At 54.5% G+C, this 21,643-nt stretch overlaps 1 protein-coding gene across 1 annotated transcript in view; it reads right to left on the reverse strand.

Moving 5' to 3' along the window:
- The window catches only part of LOC119976427 (mediator of DNA damage checkpoint protein 1-like), a 50,158-nt gene extending 30,010 nt beyond the window's left edge, over positions 1-20,148 (reverse strand). The window contains exons 1-5 of the mRNA XM_038816959.1: positions 19,896-20,148; positions 17,571-18,080; positions 15,547-15,625; positions 7,428-8,056; positions 4,295-4,393 (exon numbers count right to left, since the gene is read on the reverse strand). Of these exons, the coding sequence (XP_038672887.1) occupies positions 4,295-4,393; positions 7,428-8,056; positions 15,547-15,625; positions 17,571-18,080; positions 19,896-20,010 (1,432 nt within the window). The 5' untranslated portion in view covers positions 20,011-20,148. The remainder of the gene's footprint in view (positions 1-4,294; positions 4,394-7,427; positions 8,057-15,546; positions 15,626-17,570; positions 18,081-19,895) is intronic.
- Between the last annotated feature and the right edge of the window lie 1,495 nt (positions 20,149-21,643).

Consider the following 21,643-nt stretch of genomic DNA (forward strand, 5'->3'; position numbering starts at 1 on the left):
CATGCCCGTTCTAAACTCAGCCGATTGACTTTCCCTACAAGTTACTTTAGAGGCATCAGCTGTGGTAACCATGCCCAACTCTGAACTAGAGAGCTGTGGGTTCAGGTCCCATTCCTGAGACATAGTCCCACCCGACACTCCAGTTCAGTGACGAGGACGCAAGGACGTCGATAGGGACACGGGCAGGTTAAGTGAGTGGGTGAAGAAATCTGGCAAATGAGGTATAAAACGGCAAAATGTTCACTTTGGCAGGAAGAATAAAGGGCTTATTATCCAAACGGTGATGAGATTGCAGAGCTCGGAGGTGCAGAGGGATCTGGGTGTCTGAGTGCATGAATCACAAAAGGCTGGTATGGAGGTACAGCAAGTAATTAGGAAAGCTAATAGGATGTTGTTGTTTATTGTGAGGAGAATTGATGACAAAAGTAGGGAGGTTATGTTTACTGTGATCAGGGGCAGCACGGTGGCAGTGGTTAGCAATGCTGCCTACGGCGCTGAGGACCTGGGTTCGAATCCCGGCCCTGGGTCACTGTCTGTGTGGAGTTTGCACATTCTCCCTGTGTCTGCGTGGGTTTCGCCCCCACAACCCAAAAGATGTGCAGGTTAGGTGAATTGGCCACGCTAAATTGCCCTTTAATTGGAAAAAATAATTGGGTACTCTAAATTTAGCGTGGCCAATCCACCTACCCTGCACATCTTTGGGTTGTGGGGGCGAAACCCACACAGACACGGGGAGAATGTGCAAACTCCACACGGACAGTGACCCAGGATCGAGATTCGAACCCGGGTCCTCGGCGCCGCAGTCTCAGAGCTATCCACATGCCGCCCTACAGTAAGAGGACTTGACCCTGCGACCCTGCAGGGGGAAATCACACGGCTGACATGCCAAATTTGGTGGAGGTCAGTCAATCCAGGTATATTTCTGCTTCTTCAGGCCTGAGGCAGTGCAAGTATGAAGAGGGGGGGGGTGAGGAGATCTTGGGTGACTTGAAGGAGACACCGCACCTCGAGCCAAGGCTGAACTTGAGAATAAGCTGAAGTACTTTCCTTCTTTCTATTGTTGCTTTTTCATTTCTGCTTTCCTTCACTCACTTCCCGGGTCGTTATCCCGTTTAGCTGTCTTGACACCATCACATGTTTCTTACTGATGCTTAGGTAGTCCCGTTGTAGTGAGCAGGCTGTTAATGACCAGAGAGAGTGACGGGGAGAAGGGATGTGAATGAGGGCCGTAGTGAGCAGGCTGTTAATGACCAGAGAGAGTGACGGGGAGAAGGGATGTGAATGAGGGCCGTAGTGAGCAGGCTGTTAATGACCAGAGAGAGTGACGGGGAGAAGGGATGTGAATGAGGGCCGTAGTGAGCAGGCTGTTAATGACCAGAGAGAGTGACGGGGAGAAGGGATGTGAATGAGGGCCGTAGTGAGCAGGCTGTTAATGACCAGAGAGAGTGACGGGGAGAAGGGATGTGAATGAGGGCCGTAGTGAGCAGGCTGTTAATGACCAGAGAGAGTGACGGGGAGAAGGGATGTGAATGAGGGCCGTAGTGAGCAGGCTGTTAATGACCAGAGAGAGTGACGGGGAGAAGGGATGTGAATGAGGGCCGTAGTGAGCAGGCTGTTAATGACCAGAGAGAGTGACGGGGAGAAGGGATGTGAATGAGGGCCGTAGTGAGCAGGCTGTTAATGACCAGAGAGAGTGACGGGGAGAAGGGATGTGAATGAGGGCCGTAGTGAGCAGGCTGTTAATGACCAGAGAGAGTGACGGGGAGAAGGGATGTGAATGAGGGCCGTAGTGAGCAGGCTGTTAATGACCAGAGAGAGTGACGGGGAGAAGGGATGTGAATGAGGGCCGTAGTGAGCAGGCTGTTAATGACCAGAGAGAGTGACGGGGAGAAGGGATGTGAATGAGGGCCGTAGTGAGCAGGCTGTTAATGACCAGAGAGAGTGACGGGGAGAAGGGATGTGAATGAGGGCCGTAGTGAGCAGGCTGTTAATGACCAGAGAGAGTGACGGGGAGAAGGGATGTGAATGAGGGCCGTAGTGAGCAGGCTGTTAATGACCAGAGAGAGTGACGGGGAGAAGGGATCTGATTTTGTCAAATTATGTACCATCTGTGCTATCGGTGGCATTCTCTGGTACATCAAAAAATTCTGGGCGCAGGAGCCACTCCGGATAGTGTGAGCTGACACTCCATGGAATGCCGCATGGTCGGAAGTGCAGTCCTTCAGATGTGATCCCCGTCTTCCTTCTGAGATGGATGTGAACCACCTCTGAAAGAGCAGCCTACCTCTCTCCAATTCCCCCGCCCTATCCCTGTAACCTTTGGACACCAAGGGGCAATTTTAGCACGGCCAATCCACCCAACCTGCACATCTTTGGATTGTGGGAGGAAACCGGAGCACCCGGAGGAAACCCACGCAGATACGGGGAGAACGTGCAGACTCCACACAGTCACCCGTGGAGCTGGAATTGAACTCGGGTCCCTGGCGCTGTGACGCAGCAGTGCTAACAGAGCCGCCCAACATTTTAAAAAAACCCACAGCATTATCCGATTTGTGGAACTGGCTGTGTGGACAATAACTGGTTGAGTTTCCTGCGAGCAATTACATGCTGCTGGCTGTAAAAACGCCGTGGGACGCTCGGAGGTTAAGACTGGCGCTATATAAATGCAAGTCTTTCTTTTGATCAGGAGAAGGCTTCGAGCTAAACCTCTCTCCAGTTGGGACTCACTGTTGGTTGGTGTTTCTTTCTCAGTCTATTATCTGAAGTGACAGGATGGCACAGGTGCAGCTAAGATGCATTTTCTTGGAGGCATGTTACTGACAACGTTAATGTCTTCTTCACCCTTGGAAGGCTCTTTGTTGAAACAGGGCAAGTGACATTTGAACAGCTGCACTGGTTCCTCCTCAGTGTTGGCACCTGCCCCAATGCCAGCTGTGGAAGAGAGAGCGGGGGGGGGGGGGGCACACAGAGAGTGGGGGTCTCTCACTTCCCGGGTCGTTATCCTGTTTAGCTGTCTTGACACCATCATGTTTTTTACTGATGCTTAAGTAGTCCCGTCGTTGTGAGGAGGTGATTTAGCAGGCTGTTAATGACCAGACAGAGTGACGGGAAGAAGGGATGTGAATGAGGGCCGCAGTGAGCAGGGGCCAGGGACGGTCATGGAGAGGATGAGCCCATTTTGTCTCGGTCAATAAATTGGTTGCCTTCTTGCTTCTCAAAAAGGCAATTTTCACTTCAAAAGTAGCTCATTGAAAGCCTTGACGTTATCCAGAGGTTGTTTTACACGAGCCAGCTCCTTGCATTTTCCCCACTTCCCCAATACTCCCAGTACCCTTCCACCTCAATGCAACAGCTCCAGGGGCTTTGGAGTCAGTGAGGTACTTCTTGAAATCAAAGGACAGAGTCCTGAAATGTTTATCGCTCTGTTTCTCTCTCTCTCTCTACAGATGCTGCCTCGTCTGCTGAGTATTTCCAGCATTTTCTACCCCACCCCACCCTCTCCACCCCGATCGTAAAGTCTCACCCAGAGTCAATTTGCCAACCAATTGTAGATAAAATAAGGGAGGAAAGTTTTATTCCTGCAGCGAGTGGTTGGTGTCTGGAATGCACTGCGTGGTGGAGGCAGCTTCAATTGAAGCAATCAAAAAGCAAATCCGACCGTGATCTGAAAAGGAAGAACCTGTAGGGTTACGGGGAGAAAGCGGGAGAAACGGCACTCAGGGAATTGCCCATTCGGAGAGCCAGTGGGAACAGGATGGGCCTTCTGCACTGGAGCGATTCTCATTCAATTAGCACCCTTTTGTCCTGTAGACAAATTTGGTGTCGCTGGTTGAGGGATAGGTATGAGTCAGGGAGGCCTCCCCACATCTTCCCGATGGGATTGGCACCTCCAACATTCCCTCTCCACGGAGCAATGCTCCTTTTGCATTGTACTGGAAGTGTCGATGCCTGGGAGCCCCTTGATCACAAGAGGCCGACTTGGAGGAACCGCCTGAATGAAGGGATTCAATTCTTTGAGGACACCCGACGGCAAGAGCAGGCCCGGAAAGGGAGCAGGAGAAAGGAGTATCAGCGACCTCGAGTCCAAGGACCGATCCCACCTCCTGGAAACACCTGGCAAGTGTGGTTCTAGGGTCGGGTGCATCAGCCACACAAGAATCTACAGTACCCATGACCAGTGACATGGACAATCATACTCGTCAGCGAGTGCTCGCCGAAGAAGAAGATTGGAATCTCAGCTCCAACGATTACACATACACAACAACCGGAACAGAAAAATGTAGAAAGCACTGACCGTCCGGTGGGTAATCGTCTTCCCCAGATCTCTCATCCTGGGTGTCGGAAACCCTCAACGTGAAGCACTGAGTTGCCTGCACAGCGTAAGCCTCCGTATCTACATTCGGATATAAAGCATCACTCTCATTAAGGCAATCACTGAGATCCAATATTGACAGACGAACAACTCACATCGAGTTCATCAGACCATTCAGCCCGTCGGTTCGCACCCAACACCAGCCCCCCTCCCACCTACCCATCTCACCCCATCAGGGCATTCGCTATTCCTTCCTCCCTCAAGTGCGAGTCCAGCTTCCCCTTCAAGGCATCTATGCCAGATGTCTCAAAAAGCCCTCAACAGACTCCCCCTCCACCACCATATAAAACAAGTTCCACATTCACACCGCTCTCTGGGTAACTGGGTTCTTCCCGAATCCCTTGTTGGTTCATTTGGGCTGAGGTTTGAAGTAGAACATAGAACATAGAACAGTACAGCACAGAACAGGCCCTCCGGCCCTCGATGTTGTGCCGAGCAATGATCACCCTACTCAACCCCACGTATCCACCCTACACCCGTAACCCAACAACCCCCCCCCCCCCCCCCTTAACCTTACTTTTTAGGACACTACGGGCAATTTAGCATGGCCAATCCACCTAACCCGCACATCTTTGGACTGTGGGAGGAAACCGGAGCACCCGGAGGAAACCCACGCACACACGGGGAGGACGTGCAGACTCCGCACAGACAGTGACCCAGCCGGGAACCGAACCTGGGACCCTGGAGCTGTGAAGCATTTATGCTAACCACCATGCTGCCCCAGTACACAGTGCCTTCGTTATAATTCACCAATATGCTAGCTTGCTATGGCTCAGAGCAGCAAGACATCAGCCCACCACTGAAATTCCCCACAAGAGCTCGCTCTGAACCTCGGTCAGGATGGGGTGGCACGTTTAGAGGTGAAAGGACACGGTCAGTTTCTATATCCCGTCTCCTTACAAGCAGTTACGGCAGTTCTACCAAGCAGATAGGCATGAATCATGGTTCAAAGTCACTCAGAAACCTCCGCTCTCCTTCCCACCAAGGTTGTTGTAACGTCTGCCTGGCTCCTGTCTTCAAAGTCGCGGGCAACTCTCTGGCCTGCGATGGAAGCAGCATCAGCTGGTGCCTCCCTCGGATCAGTGTTAGAGGTGGAGGGAGGAAGGAGGTTGGAGTTCTCCGCTGGTGGGATGCTCCATTTTGCCGGCAGCCCGGGGGGTTTCCCCGATGGTGTGGGGCTGCCCCACAATGGGAAACCCCATTGACCAGCCGGCGAAACGGAGCATCGCTCCGGCGGGGTAAAACAGAAATGTGGTGCGGCGGGGCGGAGAATCCAGCCCCAGATTACCGGCTCCTCACTCTCGAAAGACCCCCTCAATTTGGCACACTGGCTTTTCTGGACGGCAGTAAGGACCAGGGATGGGGCCAGCCTGCCCTCGCTCAAACTTCAGAACATTTAGTATTATCGGAAAATGAGGCATTTTGTCGAAGATTTTGGTCTTTAACCCATCAGGACATTTAGCGAGAACACCAGTGACGGGGAAAACAACATAATTATTATGTTTAAGAAGAATACGCTTAGAGACTCAGAGTTCTACAGTAAAGGTCCTTCAGCCCAGAGTGTCTCTGCCGGTCAAAACCACCTAACCCCATTTCCCAGCACTTGGTCCCTATCCTTGTCTGCTCTGGGATCGCAAGTACATCTCTAAATACTTCTTAAATGTTCTGAGGGTCTCCACCACCCTTTCAGGCAGCGGGTTTTTCCTCACATCCCCTCTAAAGCTGCTGTCCTTTACCTTAAATCTCTGCCCTCTGGTCGTTAATCCCTCCACCATGGGGAAAAGTCTCTTCTTGCCCCTCATAATTTTATACATCTAATACATTTAATACATTAGGGGCTGGTTTAGCACACTGGGCTAAATCGCTGGCTTTTAAGGCAGACCCAGGCAGGCCAGCAGCGCGGGTTCAATTCCCGTACCAGCCTCCCCGAACAGGCGCCGGAATGTGGCGACTAGGGGCTTTTCACAGTAACTTCATTGAAGCCTACTCGTGACAATAAGCGATTTTCATTTCATTTCATCTCAACCATGTCCTCCCTCAGTCTCGTCTGCTCCAAGGAAAACAATCCCAGTCTATCCAATCTCTCTTCATAGCTAAAACTCGCCAGCCCATGCAACATGCTGGTAAATCTCCTCTGCACCCTTTCCAGTGCTATCACACCCCTCCTATAATGTGGATTCCAGAACTGCGCACAATACTCTAGCTGTGGCCCAACCAACGATTAATACAGCTCCGGCGTAACCACCCTGCTCTTAAACTCTCTGCCTCGGCTAATAAAGGCGAGTATACCATATGCCTTCTTAACAAATCTACCTGCCCTGCTACCAAGGTCCCTCTGATCCTCAGTGCTTCCCAGGGTCCTGTCGTTCATCCTGTATTCCCCTTGCCCGGTTTGTCCTGCCCAACTACATCCCCTCACACTGATCTGGACTGAATTCCATTTGCCATTGATTAGCCCACCCTGTCTACCTCCTCCTGTAATCCAAGACTATCCCCCTCACTATTTACCACCCCAACAATTCTTGTATCATCCACAAACTTACAGATTAACCCTCCTACAGTGAACAGTCTCATACAGTGGAAATTTCTTGTTTGCCCATACATTTTTCTTTCAATAAATTTAGAGTACCCAATTAATTTTTCCCAATGAAGGGGCAATTTAACGTGGCCAATCCACCTACCCTGCTCATCTTTGGGTTGTGGGGGTGAGACCCACGCAGGCACGGGGAGAATGTGCAAACTCCACACGGACAGTGACCCAGAGCCGGGATCGAACCTGGGACCTCGGCGGCGTGAGGCAGCTGGGCTAACCCACTGCGCCACCTGTTTGCCCGTACGTTGGTATCCTTACAATTTGCTCTGATGAGTGCAAGATGAAAAACTTTGATAAGATATCTCTTTTTTTTCTTTCAGCAAAGCTCAAAACGACTCGACCAACGAAGTCAGTTCAAAGGTTCGGACTAGGGGCCCCATTCAACAGAGCGCTTATTCAATAAAGCACCAGCTAAGTGTTTCTAAAACCCGCAGCAGGAAGCAGAACTCTTCATACACTCACCATCATCATCAGCATCTGTGTCACTGTTCACCTCCAGAAGCTCTCCCTGATTGCCGCTGCCTACTGTCCCTTTAGCTTGGCCATCAGAACCTGCACTGCTGTCCATGTTGTCATCCGCCTTAATGCTTCCTTCCCCCTCATCTGGACGGATTAAGCTGCTGTGTCGATCACGAGCCACGGCGTCGGCTTCTCGGACGTCAGCACCTTCGGCGAGACGGGAATTCGTCTCGGTGGGTTCAGCCGGGCTGTCGCTCTTCAGCCCCACCTCACTGTCACTGTCACTGTCCCAACTGAAATGAGGCAGGAGGTCAGCAGGTGCTGGGGCACCAGGCCCCGGGGCGGAGCCCCTTCCTGCATCGTGGTCAAGCGTCTCCACGATACTGACCGCTCCTCGGGCGGCGGCTGAATGGTTGCCAGGGGTGACGACGCCCGTCGCCGGGTTGTCACCTCGCTGCTCCTTGGCGCCCCCTGTTTCAGAATTCACACAGTTGCCATTGGCTGGGCCGGCGGGGCTGGCCTCTACCCATTTTACACACGGCTGCTCATCTTCTTCCAAATCAGTGTCACTGTCGTAATGAAGCTGCATCGACTGAGCTTTGGAACAAGACGAATCACCCCCTTCGTCATCACTGGAAGAAGGAAGTCGTTAGAAAATGATCCCAGCCTCCCTCGATTATGGGCGTATTATGTGCGCACATGTGATTAAAGTAAAATTGTTATCTATTTTATATTTGTAACAGTAAACCCTGGTTTAAAAATACAGGCAGTGTGTCTACTCAAGCTGTAATTAGGTGTCATGAAATGTACGGTCATTATTTATTTTAACCATGTACTTATTTACAGAGATATGGCTAATGGAAAATTGTTTTGATTGCTGTAGATTCCCTGGGGTGCAGATAATTTGAGGGATTATAGTTAGTCCTAGCTAAGCGGGTGATGGGGCATCTTAATGAGATACAGATGATGTCATTAACGGGAGGAGCCAGGTCTGTCTTTAGTTTTCGGTTTTGCCAAATGCTGTTAGGTTGAGTAGAAAGGTCAGACAAGATAGAAGTTTACTGGATCTGCCCTTGAAAGGGATCACCCCAAAGGTCTTTACACAGAGGACCACAAGTAAACCTATTTTGTTAACTTCATTTACAAGTGGCATTTGAACTGTATTGGGGTTGCTTGGTTGGGATATTGAGTGACGGTGTCGGGCATAAGTTAAAGTTTTTCCTTTTACTTAAGAACTGTTCAACTATGAATTATAGATGTGAATGTGGTTAATTCAGTGTTTAATTAAAGTTTGTTTTGATAGGAGTAGGTAAGCGGTAGTGGGAGGAGGAGCTGGGGGGGGTGAGCTGGAGGCTGGGTTATGAGAAGAAGCTTTGAGGAGGGTGAATGGGTCCTCCTGGGTGCGCCAGGCAGCATCTCATTCAATTTAAGGTAGTTCACAGGGCCCATATGACGGTGGCCAGAATGAGCAGGTTCTTTGAGGGGGTGGAGGATCGGTGTGGACTGTGTGCTGGGAGGGGTGGTGAACCATGTTTCCATGTGTTGGGCCTGTCCGATGCTGGAGGGATTTTGGCGGAGGTTCGCTGACATGACAAAGAACAATACAGCACAGGGACAGGCCCTTCGGCCCTCCAAGCCTGTGCCGCTCATGATACCAACTGGAGGTACTGAGGGTGAACGTGGCCCCGAGTCCAGAATTGGTAGTGTTTGGAGTGTCGGTAGACCGGGGAGTCCAGGGGGCGAGAGAGGCCGACATTCTGCCCTTTGCCGCTCTGGTAGCCCAGAGACAGATCCTGTTGGGGTTGAGGGACTCGGAGCCTCCGAAACCGGGGGTGTGGGTGAGCGACCTCGCGGATTTCCTCAGGCTGGAGAAAACTAAGTTCAGTTTGAAGGAGTCGATGGAAGGGTTCACCCGGAGATGGAAACCGTTCATTGCCTTCTTCCAGGACAGTTACATCAGCGGGTGGGGAGAGGGGCTGTAGGATTAACAAGAACAAGTGGGGGGGGGGCGGAGGGTACGGTAGGGAGGGTGGGGTACGGTAGGGAGGGTGGGGTACGGTAGGGAGGGTGGGATACGGTAGGGAGGGTGGGGTACGGTAGGGAGGGTGGGGTACGGTAGGGAGGGTAGGGTACGGTAGGGAGGGTAGGGTATGGTAGGGAGGATGGGGTACGGTAGGGAGGGTGGGGTACGGTAGGGAGGGTGGGGTACGGTAGGGAGGGTGGGGTACGGTAGGGAGGGTGGGGTACGGTAGGGAGGGTGGGGTACGGTAGGGAGGGTGGGGTACGGTAGGGAGGGTGGGGTACGGTAGGGAGGGTAGGGTACGGTAGGGAGGGTAGGGTACGGTAGGGAGGGTGGGGTACGATAGGGAGGGTGGGGTACGGTAGAGAGGGTGGGTACGGTAGGGAGGCTGGGTACAGTAGGGAGGGTTACGGTAGGGAAGGTGGGGTACGGTAGGGAGGGTGGGTACGGTAGGGAGGGTAGGGTACGGTAGGGAGGACGGGGTACGGTAGGGAGGGTGGGGGTACGGTAGGGAGGGTGGGGGTATAGTAGGGAGGACAGGGTACGGTAGGGAGGTTGGGGGTACGGTAGGGAGGGTGGGGGTACGGTAGGGAGGATAGGGTACGGTAGGGAGGGTGGGGTACGGTAGGGAGGGTGGGGTACGGTAGGGAGGGTGGGGTACAGTAGGGAGGGTGGGGTACGGTAGGGAGGGTGGGGTACGGTAGGGAGAGTGGGGTACGGTAGGGAGGGTGGGGTACGGTAGGGAGGGTGGGGTACGGTAGGGAGGGTGGGGTAGGGTTGGGAGGGTGGGGTACGGTAGGGAGGGTAGGGTACGGTAGGGAGGGTAGGGTACGGTAGGGAGGGGAGGGCAGGGTACGGTAGGGAGGGTAGGGTACGGTAGGGAGGGTGGGGTACGGTAGGGAGGGTGGGGTACGGTAGAGAGGTTGGGTACGGTAGGGAGGGTGGGGTACGGTAGGGAGGGTGGGGTACGGTAGGGAGGGTTACGGTAGGGAGGGTAGGGTACGGTAGGGAGGGTAGGGTACGGTAGGGAGGGTGGGTACGGTAGGGAGGGTAGGGTACGGTAGGGAGGGTGGGGTACGGTAGGGAGGGTGGGGTACGGTAGGGAGGGTGGGGTACGGTAGGGAGGGTGGGGTACGGTAGGGAGGGTGGGGTACGGTAGGGAGGGTGGGGTACGGTAGGGAGGGTGGGGTACGGTCGGGAGGGTGGGGTACGGTAGGGAGGGTGGGGTACGGTAGGGAGCGTGGGGTACGGTAGGGAGCGTGGGGTACGGTAGGGAGGGTGGGGTACGGTAGGGAGGGTGGGGGGTACGGTAGGGAGGGTGGGGGGTACGGTAGGGAGGTTGGGGTACGGTAGGGAGGGTGGGGTACGGTAGGGAGGGTGGGGTACGGTAGCGAGGGTAGGGTACGGTCGGGAGGGTGGGGTACGGTAGGGAGGGTAGGGTACGGTAGAGAGGGTTACGGTAGGGAGGGTAGGGTACGGTAGGGTGGGTGGGGTACGGTAGGGAGGGTGGGTATGGTAGGGAGGGTTACGGTCGGGAGGGTGGGGTACGGTAGGGAGGGTGGGGGTATAGTAGGGAGGGTGGGGTCCGGTAGGGAGGATGGGGGTATAGTAAGGAGGGTGGGTACGGTAAGGACGGTGGGGGTATAGTAGGGAGGGTAGGGTACGGTAGGGAGGGTGGGGGTATAGTAGGGAGGGTAGGGTACGGTAGGGAGAGTGGCGTACGGTAGGGAGGGTAGGGTACGGTAGGGAGAGTGGCGTACGGTAGGGAGGGTGGGTACGGTAGGGAGGGTGGGGTACGGTAGGGAGGGTGGGGTACGGTAGGGAGGGTGGGGGTACGGTAGGGAGGGTGGGGGTACGGTAGGGAGGGTAGGGTACGGTAGGGAGGGTGGGGTACGGTAGGGAGGGTGGGGTACGGTAGGGAGGGTGGGGTACGGTAGGGAGGGTGGGATACCGTAGGGAGGGTGGGGTACAGTAGGGAGGGTGGGGTACGGTAGGGAGGGTGGGGGTATAGCAGGGAGGGTAGGGTACGGTAGGGAGGGTGGGGTACGGTAGGGAGGGTGGGTTATGGTAGAGAGGGTGGGGGTATAGTAGGGAGGGTAGGGTACGGTAGGGAGGGTGGGGTACGGTAGGGAGGGTAGGGTACGGTAGGGAGGGTGGGGTACGGTAGGGAGGGTAGGGTACGGTAGGGAGGGTGGGGTATGGTAGGGAGGGTGGGGTACGGTAGGGAGGGTGGGGTACGGTAGGGAGGGTGGGTTACGGTAGGGAGGGTAGGGTACGGTAGGGAGGGTGGGGTACGGTAGGGAGAGTAGGGTACGGTAGGGAGGGTGGCTTACGGTAGGGAGGGTAGGTACGGTAGGGGGGGTGCGGTACGGTAGGGAGGGTAGGGTACGGTAGGGAGGGTGGGTTACGGTAGGGAGGGTGGGGTACGGTAGGGAGGGTGGGGTACGGTAGGGAGGGTGGGTTACGATAGGGAGGGTGGGGTACGGTAGGGGGGGTGGGGTACGGTAGGGAGGGTAGGGTACGGTAGGGAGGGTGGGGTACGGTAGGGAGGGTGGGGTACGGTAGGGAGGGTGGGGTACGGTAGGGAGGGTAGGGTACGGTAGGGAGGGTGGGATACGGTAGGGAGGGTGGGATATGGTAGGGAGGGTAGGGTACGGTAGGGAGGGTGGGGTACGGTAGGGAGGGTGGGGTACGGTAGGGAGGGTGGGGTACGGTAGGGAGGGTGGGGTACGGTAGGGAGGGTGGGGTACGGTAGGGAGGGTAGGGTACGGTAGGGAGGGTGGGGTACGGTAGGGAGGGTGGGTTACGGTAGAGAGGGTGGGGGTATAGTAGGGAGGGTAGGGTACGGTAGGGAGGGTGGGGTACGGTAGGGAGGGTAGGGTACGGTAGGGAGGGTGGGGTACGGTAGTGAGGGTAGGGTACGGTAGGGAGGGTGGGGTACGGTAGGGAGGGTGGGGTACGGTAGGGAGGGTGGGGTACGGTAGGGAGGGTGGGTTACGGTAGGGAGGGTAGGGTACGGTAGGGAGGGTGGGGTACGGTAGGGAGAGTAGGGTACGGTAGGGAGGGTGGCTTACGGTAGGGAGGGTAGGTACGGTAGGGGGGGTGCGGTACGGTAGGGAGGGTAGGGTACGGTAGGGAGGGTGGGTTACGGTAGGGAGGGTGGGGTACGGTAGGGAGGGTGGGGTACGGTAGGGAGGGTGGGTTACGGTAGGGAGGGTGGGGTACGGTAGGGGGGGTGGGGTACGGTAGGGAGGGTAGGGTACGGTAGGGAGGGTGGGGTACGGTAGGGAGGGTGGGGTACGGTAGGGAAGGTGGGGTACGGTAGGGAGGGTAGGGTACGGTAGGGAGGGTGGGATACGGTAGGGAGGGTGGGATACGGTAGGGAGGGTAGGGTACGGTAGGGAGGGTGGGGTACGGTAGGGAGGGTGGGGTACGGTAGGGAGGGTGGGGTACGGTAGGGAGGGTGGGGTACGGTAGGGAGGGTGGGGTACGGTAGGGAGGGTGGGTACGGTAGGGAGGGTAGGGTACGGTAGGGAGGATGGGGTACGGTAGAGAGGGTGGGGTACGGTAGGGAGGGTGGGGTACGGTAGGGAGGGTGGGGTACGGTAGGGAGGGTGGGGTACGGTAGGGAGGGTGGGGTACGGTAGGGAGGGTAGGTTACGGTAGGGAGGGTAGGGTACGGTAGGGAGGGTGGGGTACGGTAGGGAGGGTGGGGTACGGTAGGGAGGGTGGTTTACGGTAGGGAGGGTAGGTTACGGTAGGGAGGGTCGGGTACGGTAGGGAGGGTAGGTTACGGTAGGGAGGGTAGGTTACGGTAGGGAGGGTAGGTTACGGTAGGGAGGGTAGGGTACGGTAGGGAGGGTAGGGTACGGTAGGGAGGGTAGGGTACGGCGGTAGGCTATTTATTTAGTTCTGCTTTGTTCTCTTGTGTTATCAGTTGGATAGCCTTTTCATGCTGGTTGTGGTTTTGTTTGATGTTTATACATAAATGCCTCAATCAACATGTATATTCTTTTTAATTTAAGTTTGTTTTAACATAAAATGTTGATTGGTCAGAGTCATCACGCCTGGGGTGAAGTGTTCCTCTCTCAGTTTTACAGTTTGGAAATGGTTGGGATTTGCCGTCTGTTCTCCTGACAGAAATCGGGATCTAGTCCGGTGTCCCAACACACAAGAACGCCATTCAACCCATCCTTCCCCTGCTTAGCCTGTGCTGGAGGATTAATTAGTTGCACACTTGCGGCACAGAGATACTGCTGGACCAAACGCTCCAGGCTTGAGCCTAACGTCAAGACTGGCTGGTCACGGAAGCAGCACTCAAACACGATTCAACTCGCTGATAACCAGCTTGGAAATCCTTCCACTACCTCCCCCCTACTATTCCCCATGTGGGTATGAAGATACGCTAACAATAACACATTGCACACTCCCCCTTCATCTTTCCGCACTCTTTTCCCCCCTTGATACCTACTCTATGAAAGAACAAATCTTCTCCCACCACCCTCGCAGGCAATTTACCAAAATAATTCCCCAGTCCGCCAATGGCCGGAGATCGATGCCCTCTGCTCACTGCCTCTCTGGCCACTGGGAAAATACTCTCTTCCTCTGCACTATCAATGCCCTCGAAATTTCAAACACCAGCTACAAAATAGCCTCGTATCTTGAGGAGCAAAAACATAGTTTGTCCAGCCCCTCCGTACAAGTAAAGTCCCTCAACGTACGCACAGAAAGCTCCCACAAACAACCAAATACACACACAGGGACAAGGGGCAGAGGTAGGCCATGCAGCCCCTTGAACCTGCTCCATTTAATGGGATCATGGCTGGTCTGATTCTAACCTCAACCCCACATTCCTACCGACCCCCCCAATAAACTTTCACCCCCCTCCCTTGTTAATCAGGAATCTATCCAGCTCCGCCTTAAAAATATTCCACGATTCTTCTTCCAGTGCCCTTTGAGGAAGAGAGTGCCAGAGACTCACCGCCCTCCGAGAAAATAATTCTCCTAATCATAATAATAAATCTTTATTGTCACAAGTAGGTTGACATTAACACTGCAATGAAGTTACTGTGAAAAGCCCCTAGTCACCACATTCCGGCACCTGTTCGGGTACACAGAGGGAGAATTCACAATGTCCAATTCACCTCACAAGCACGTCTTTCAGGACTTCGAGGAGGAAACCGGAGCGCCCGGAGGAAACCCACGCAGACACGGGGAGAACGTGCCGACTCCACATAGACAGTCCCTCTTAACTGAGCGACCCCTGATTTTTAGACAGCGACCTCCTAGTTCTAGATTCTCCCACAAGAGGAAACATCCTCTCCACAGCCACCTCGTCGAGGCCCCTCGGGATCTTGAAGGTTTCGATCAAGTCACCTCTTTAATCTAAACAAGCCTCGCCTGTCCAACTTGAACTGGTAAGACAGCCTACCCAATCTACACGGAAGATCGCCAAGTAGCCAGGCCAACACTTAACCCTTAACCAATACAGTATTATTATTAAATACAATTATCTAGTCCCATTACTGTTTCGGGAGGGGGGTCGCCTATTTAAAATGGAGATCAGGAACCTCTCCAAATTCTCTCCAAGGGTCATGAGTTTCTTAAACCTTCTTCCTGAAAAGACAGTGGAAGTAGTGTCTGAATATTTTTACGGCAGAGCTGAACAGATTCTTGGTAAGCAAGGATGCAGATTTGAGGTTACTATCGGATCAGCCATTACCTTATTAAACGGCGGAGCAGGCTCGAGGGGCTGAATGGCCTCCTCCTGCTCCTTGTTCCTATGCAAGTTCATGTTTTGGGGAGCTTGCCGTGCATTCGCTGGCTGCCAAATTTCCTACATTACACTGGTGGCAACATTTCAAAGAGCCCTTAATTGGCTGTAAACGACTTTGGGCCATCTTGGCATCATGAAATGCACTGGCGCTATGTAAATACAGTTCCTCCCCGCTTTACCTACGAAGCTTCCAATTAAATGCCCCCGACTCCGCTTTTCAATCGTTCCCCCCCCCCCCCCCCATCCCTAATCCAACTCCTAGCATTCCCACAACCAGAAACAACCATACAATGTTACATATCCATCCTGAAAATCGGGAATCATACCTTTCGGGGACAATATGAGCCGAGGGGGTTTCACGTACTGAAGAGTTCGGATATCGGCCATCTTGGGGAACGAAAGGTCCTGGAAATACAAAATGGAAGGATCATGAGACCGACATTCAGTCACCTCTTCTGGTGGCCGCATTATAGGAAGGATGTGGAAGCATTGGAAAGGGTACAGAGGAGATTTACCAGAATGTTGCCTGGTATGGAGGGAAGATCTTACGAGGAAAGGCTGAGGGACTTGAGGCTGTTTTCATTAGAGAGAAGAAGGTTAAGAGGTGACTTAATTGAGGCATACAAGATGATCAGAGGATAAGATAGGGTGGACATTGAGAGCCTTTTTCCTCAGACGGTGATGTCCAGCACGAGGAGATATAGCTTTAAATTGAGGGGAGATAGATATAGGACAGGTGTCAGAGGTAGGTTCTTTACTCAGAGAGTAGTAAGGGCGTGGAATACCCTGCCTGCAACAGTAATGGACTCGCCAACACTAAACGCATTTAAATGGTCATTGGATAGACATATGGACGATAAGGGAATAGTGTAGAGGGACTTTAGAGGGGTTTCACAGGTCGGCGCAACATCGACGGCCGATGGGCCTGTACTGCGCTGTAACATTCTATGTTCTTCATAAATACCCAAGGGAGTGGAGATTTACTCTGCCCAGGACATACATAGGAGGCCGCCATTCGGCCCTCCAAGCCTGCTCCGCCATTGATTATGATCATGGCTGATCATCCAACTCAATAGCCTAAGGGATGAAGAAATAAAAAAAGAGGAGGTGCAGGGAAGTCCTTGCTGATCTTCGTTGAGTTATCCTTCAACAAATACTCAAAAATGTGAAAGCTTATTGGGTCACATCTCAGTTGGCATGCACCACATTAACCATCACCCTGACCACATCACAGCAGTGGGCATGCACCACATTAACCATCACCCTGACCACATCACAGCAGTGGGCATGCACCACATTAACCATCACCCTGACCACATCACAGCAGTGGGCATGCACCACATTAACCATCACCCTGACCACATCACAGCAGTTGGAATGCACCACATTAACCATCACCCTGACCACATCACAGCAGTGGCTACAGGTCCAACAGTCCTCTGTTGACAGTTAAGGTGAGTCCCTGGGGTGGTGAAAGGCGCGATAGAAATACACGTGTTTCCTTTCTTTACTGTGAGGAAAGGTATAGATGTGTAACCTCAACATCTTCAGAAGGTAAATTAAAAACGCAGACGACATCAAACAAGAGGATAAGTGGATAATGAAATGGTTAAAGAAATGGTCAATAAAAAAACAATTTTGTGTAAATGTGGCACAGTGGTTAGCACTGCTGCCCCACAGCACCAGGGACCAGGGTTCAATTCTGGCTTCTGGTGACTGTGGAGTTTGCACTTTCTCCCCGTGTCTGCGTGGGTTCCCTCCGGGTGCTCCGGTTTCCACCCACAGTCCAACAGTGTGCAGGTTAGGTGGATTGGCCGTGATCAATTGCCCTTTAGTGTGCCAAAGTCATGCAGGTTAAGTGGGGCGACAGGGATAGGACGGGAGGATTGGGCCTAGATCGGGTGCTCTTACAGAGGGTGGGTGCAGACTGCATGGGCCGAGTGGCCTCCTTCTGCACTGGAGGGATTCTACGATTGTGAAGGAGGGTAGGAAACTGCTGGAAAGGATTGTGGTAATGTCACAGTCACAGACCCAGGTTCAAATCCCACCATACAGTTGGTGGAATTTATATTCAGTCAATAAATCTGGAATTGATAGCTAATGGTGACCATGACAACAATCATCATCGATTGTTGTAAAAACCCCCTCAGATTCACTCATGCCCCTTCGGGAAGGAAATCTGCCGCCCTTACCCAGTCTGGCCTTTCGGTGAATCCAGACCCACGGCAATGTGGTTGACTCTGAACTGCCCTCCATGAAATATTCAGCTCAATTGGGGACGGGCAACAACGGCGGGCTTCGCCAGCGATGCCCGTAAAAGCGTAAAGGAAAAAAGCCTGCTCACTCGTACCCTTCCACGGTGTGTCGTCATCCTCCGACTCCTTCACGTAGGTGTCGGGCCGGAAGGGCAGCGACGATTTGGTTTGGAATGGCTGGGTGGGCGACAGCATCAGCGAGTCCTCTGCCGATTCCATTTCGCCGTCAGCTGCCTTGGAGACCAGGCCATCGCTGGCGACCCCGTCGGGCCGCTGGCCGCCCTCGCCTGCCCTTGACTGGGGGAACACAGACTCCGAGCCGGTTTCCGAGCCGGAGTCGCCATCTTCGGCCGGCAGCAGCGCATACTGGCACGCAACGTCTGCGAAAAGGAAGAGGTCACCGTCGTTGATGGCGTAGCGCACGCTGGGTTTCAGAATGGCGTTCCTCCGCCGGGTCTTGTTGAGGCTGTTACAGTCATGGATGAGGTGGGTGTCCCCCTCGATTTCAATCACCGCGTGCTTCTTGGACACAGACTGTGCCGGAATGCGGATGTGGCAACTCTCGTGTCTGCCGATGACATTTTCGCCCGTGTACACCAAAAAACCTGCAATGGTAATGGAAACAAACGATTTTTTATAATTGGGACTCCATTCACACACACAAAAATCCTAACCAATTTCTATTATTTCAATCGTCGACGTACTAGGGCAGAGCTGCCAACCTTTCCCAACAAAAATCAGTACTCCAGGCACCAAAAATCAGTATTTTGGCATTAAAGTGTGTATTTTCATGTCAAAGACAAAACGAGCCACCAAGATGTCTTTCGGAGGTAGCACAGTGGTTAGCACCGTGGCTTCACAGCACCCGGACAGACCCGGAGGAGAGGGACCAGAGGTAACATTTGCAGGAGTGAGGTAGGGAGGAACACTCCAGCCACGATGCCGGACTTCCAGTATTGTGGCTGTGGTATTAGGGTGATGGAGGGGGAGTTGATGAGGATGGGAGGGGTGGAGTTGGCGAGGGGGAGAAGGAGTTGACGAGATGGGAGGAAGGAGTTGACGAGATGGAGGGAGGAGTTGGCGAGGGGGTGGTAGTTGGCGGGGGAGTAGTTGGCAAGGGGGGAGGGAGTAGGCGAGGGGGGTGTTGGTATGGGGGGGAGTTGATGTGGGGGGAAGGGAGTTGACGAGATGGGGAGGAGTTGGCATGGGGGGGGAGTTGGCGAGGGGGAGTTGGCGAGGGGGAGGAGGAGTTGGCGAGCGGGACGGGGAGTTGGCGAGGGGGAGGAGGAGTTGGCGAGGGGGAGGAGGGGTTGGCGAGGGGGAGGAGGAGTTGGCGAGGGGGAGGAGGAGTTGGCGAGGGGGAGGAGGAGTTGGCGAGGGGGAGGAGTTGGCGAGGGGGAGGAGGAGTTGGCGAGGGGGAGGAGGAGTTGGCGAGGGGGAGGAGGAGTTGGCGAGGGGGAGGAGGAGTTGGGGAGGGGGAGTTGGCGAGGGGGGAGTTGGTGGGGGGAGTTGGCGAGGGGGGGTTGGCGAGGGGGGAGTTGGCGAGGGGGAGTTGGCGATGGGGGGAGTTGGCGAGGGGGAGTTGGCGAGGGGGGAGTTGGCGAGGGGGAGTTGGCGAGGGGGAGTTGGCGAGGGGGGGAGTTGGCGAGGAGGGGGTTGGCGAGGGGGGAGTTGGCGAGGGGGGAGTTGGCGAGGGGGGGGTTGGCGAGGGGGGGTTGGCGAGGAGGGGATTGGCGAGGAGGGGATTGGCGAGGAGGGGATTGGCGAGGGGGGAGTTGGCAAGGGGGGGTTGGCGAGGGGGGAGTTGGCGAGGGGGAGTTGGCGAGGGGGAGTTGGCGAGGGGGAGTTGGCGAGGGGGGAGTTGGCGAGGGGGGGGTTGGCGAGGGGGGGTTGGCGAGGAGGGGGTTGGCGAGGAGGGGATTGGCGAGGAGGGGATTGGCGAGGGGGGAGTTGGCGAGGGGGGAGTTGGCGAGGGAGGAGTTGGCGAGGGGGGAGTTGGCGAGGGGGGTTGGCGAGGAGGGGATTGGCGAGGGCGGAGTTGGCGAGGGGGAGTTGGCGAGGGGGGAGTTGGCGAGGGTGGAGTTGGCGAGGGGGAGTTGGCATGGGGGAGTTGGCATGGGGGAGTTGGCGAGGGGGAGTTGGCGAGGGGGGAGTTGGCGAGGGGGGAGTTGGCGAGGAGGGGATTGGCGAGGGCGGAGTTGGCGAGGGGGGAGTTGGCGAGGGGGAGTTGGCAAGGGGGAGTTGGCGAGGGGGGGAGTTGGCGAGGGGGGAGTTGGCGAGGGGGGAGTTGGCGAGGAGGGGGTTGGCCCAATGCACTGCACCCCCGCCCCCCTGTGCTCATGCTCATCCCCCTCCCCCCACCCCCTCCCTCACCCCCACCCCCTCCCTCACCCCCACCCCCACCCCCACCCCTCCCTCACCAGTCTCAGGCCCCTGGCTGCCAGCAAACACCCTCAGGCGGCCCCGGGCCTGCCGGTCAGAGTCTCTCAGCTGCTCCTCCTCAGCTTCCCAGCTCAGCAGCTGCGTCTGATCCATGTGCTGTGCAGGTCAGACACACTCACTCTGTCACACTCACTCACTCTGTCACACTCACTCACTCCCAGCTCACTCAGGAAGCCACTTCTCCCAAACTTCACCAACCCCTCCCCCCATCATCCTTTCATTGCGGCACATGCGCGCTCACCCCGTGGGCCTCATGCGTTGCGCATGCGTCGATCTCCTCTTCCCACTCACCTGCTCCCCCTGACGCGCATGCGCCCGTTTCCCCCCCTCCTCGGCCAGGAACCGTGCAAAACGCGATTGGTCAGCAACGCCGTCAGTCAAGCCGGGAGGTCCAATGGCAGCCGGGAAAAGGGGCGGGGCGCCGAAGTCAGAGGTCGCCTCTCTGGATTCGAAACGGTGGTGCGATATTGTTTAACCTCTCCCGCCCACACCTTTCTGTAATTTTTTTTAAAATGTTGCTTCCCTTACTCTCTCGTCACTCTGTATAACAGGGAGGTCGGTGTTTGTTTGTTTATTTATTTCACGGTGTTCTTGCTACCCCGCCCACGCTCGCGCCGCCGCCAACTGTCAAATGGGCACCGGCGGCCAGAGAACACGCATGCGCAAGGCACGGCTGGCCAGAGCGCGCGCATGCGCACCGGATAGAGGGCGGGGCTTGCAGTCTCACCACATTGTCACACTCAGCTGGATACACCTTCCCCGAGGACACACCTCAGTCATTGTTGCATTGGCTGCCATTGTTTTGGTGTAAAGTGTACAATTTCTGCATTGGAGGCTCAAATATATTGTACAATTTCTGAATCGGAGGATCAAATATATTGTACAATATAGTGTACAATTTCTGCATCAGGCTCAAATATATTGTACAATTTCTGCATCAGGCTCAAATATATTGTACAATATAGTGTACAATTTCTGCATTGCCACGGTTCGATTCCCGTACCAGCCTCCCCAGACAGGCGCCGAAATGTGGCGACTTGGGGCTTTTCACAGTAACTTCATTGAAGCCTACTCATGACAATAAGCGGTTTCATTTCCATCAAGGAAGCAGCTTATGCTGTGCCAAGAGCACAACAAGACACCTACTTGTGACAATAAGCGATTTTTATTTCATTTTTCATTGATGTGTTTGAAGGGGGGAATGAGGCAATTGTTGGACATACGCCTGGATTTTGGGCTGATGGGGAGGGAAGGACACTTACCATTGATCGCAAAATCAGTCACTGAGAGAGCGACTGATCTCAGAAAGTGAGCGGAGCGTGGCTCTCTATTTTAAATATACATCAAACTCATTATACACACACAGTACAACTTTAAACATCGATCTGATTGACAAGGTTAAGAGTAACAGGAGCTGGGAGAGTAATAGGGGTTGGTTTAGCACAGTGGGCTAAATAGCTGGCTTGCAATGCAGAATAACGCCAGCAGCGCAGGTTCAATTCCCGTACCAGCCTCCCCGAACAGGCGCTGGAATGTGGCGACAGTAACTTCATTGAAGCCTACTTGGGACAATAACCAATCATCAACAAGATTAACTGTCGCAGAAAATTGAACCAACACTGACAACGTTAATGGTTAACAGAAATTAAAGTTTAATGGTAACAATGGCAGACATTAGCCATGCATCCGATTCTGAACGGTAACCCTGAAATCGGTCTCTTTGTGT

This window comes from Scyliorhinus canicula, chromosome 13 (assembly GCF_902713615.1).
Source record: "Scyliorhinus canicula chromosome 13, sScyCan1.1, whole genome shotgun sequence".
Taxonomy (NCBI): Eukaryota; Metazoa; Chordata; class Chondrichthyes; order Carcharhiniformes; family Scyliorhinidae; genus Scyliorhinus; species Scyliorhinus canicula.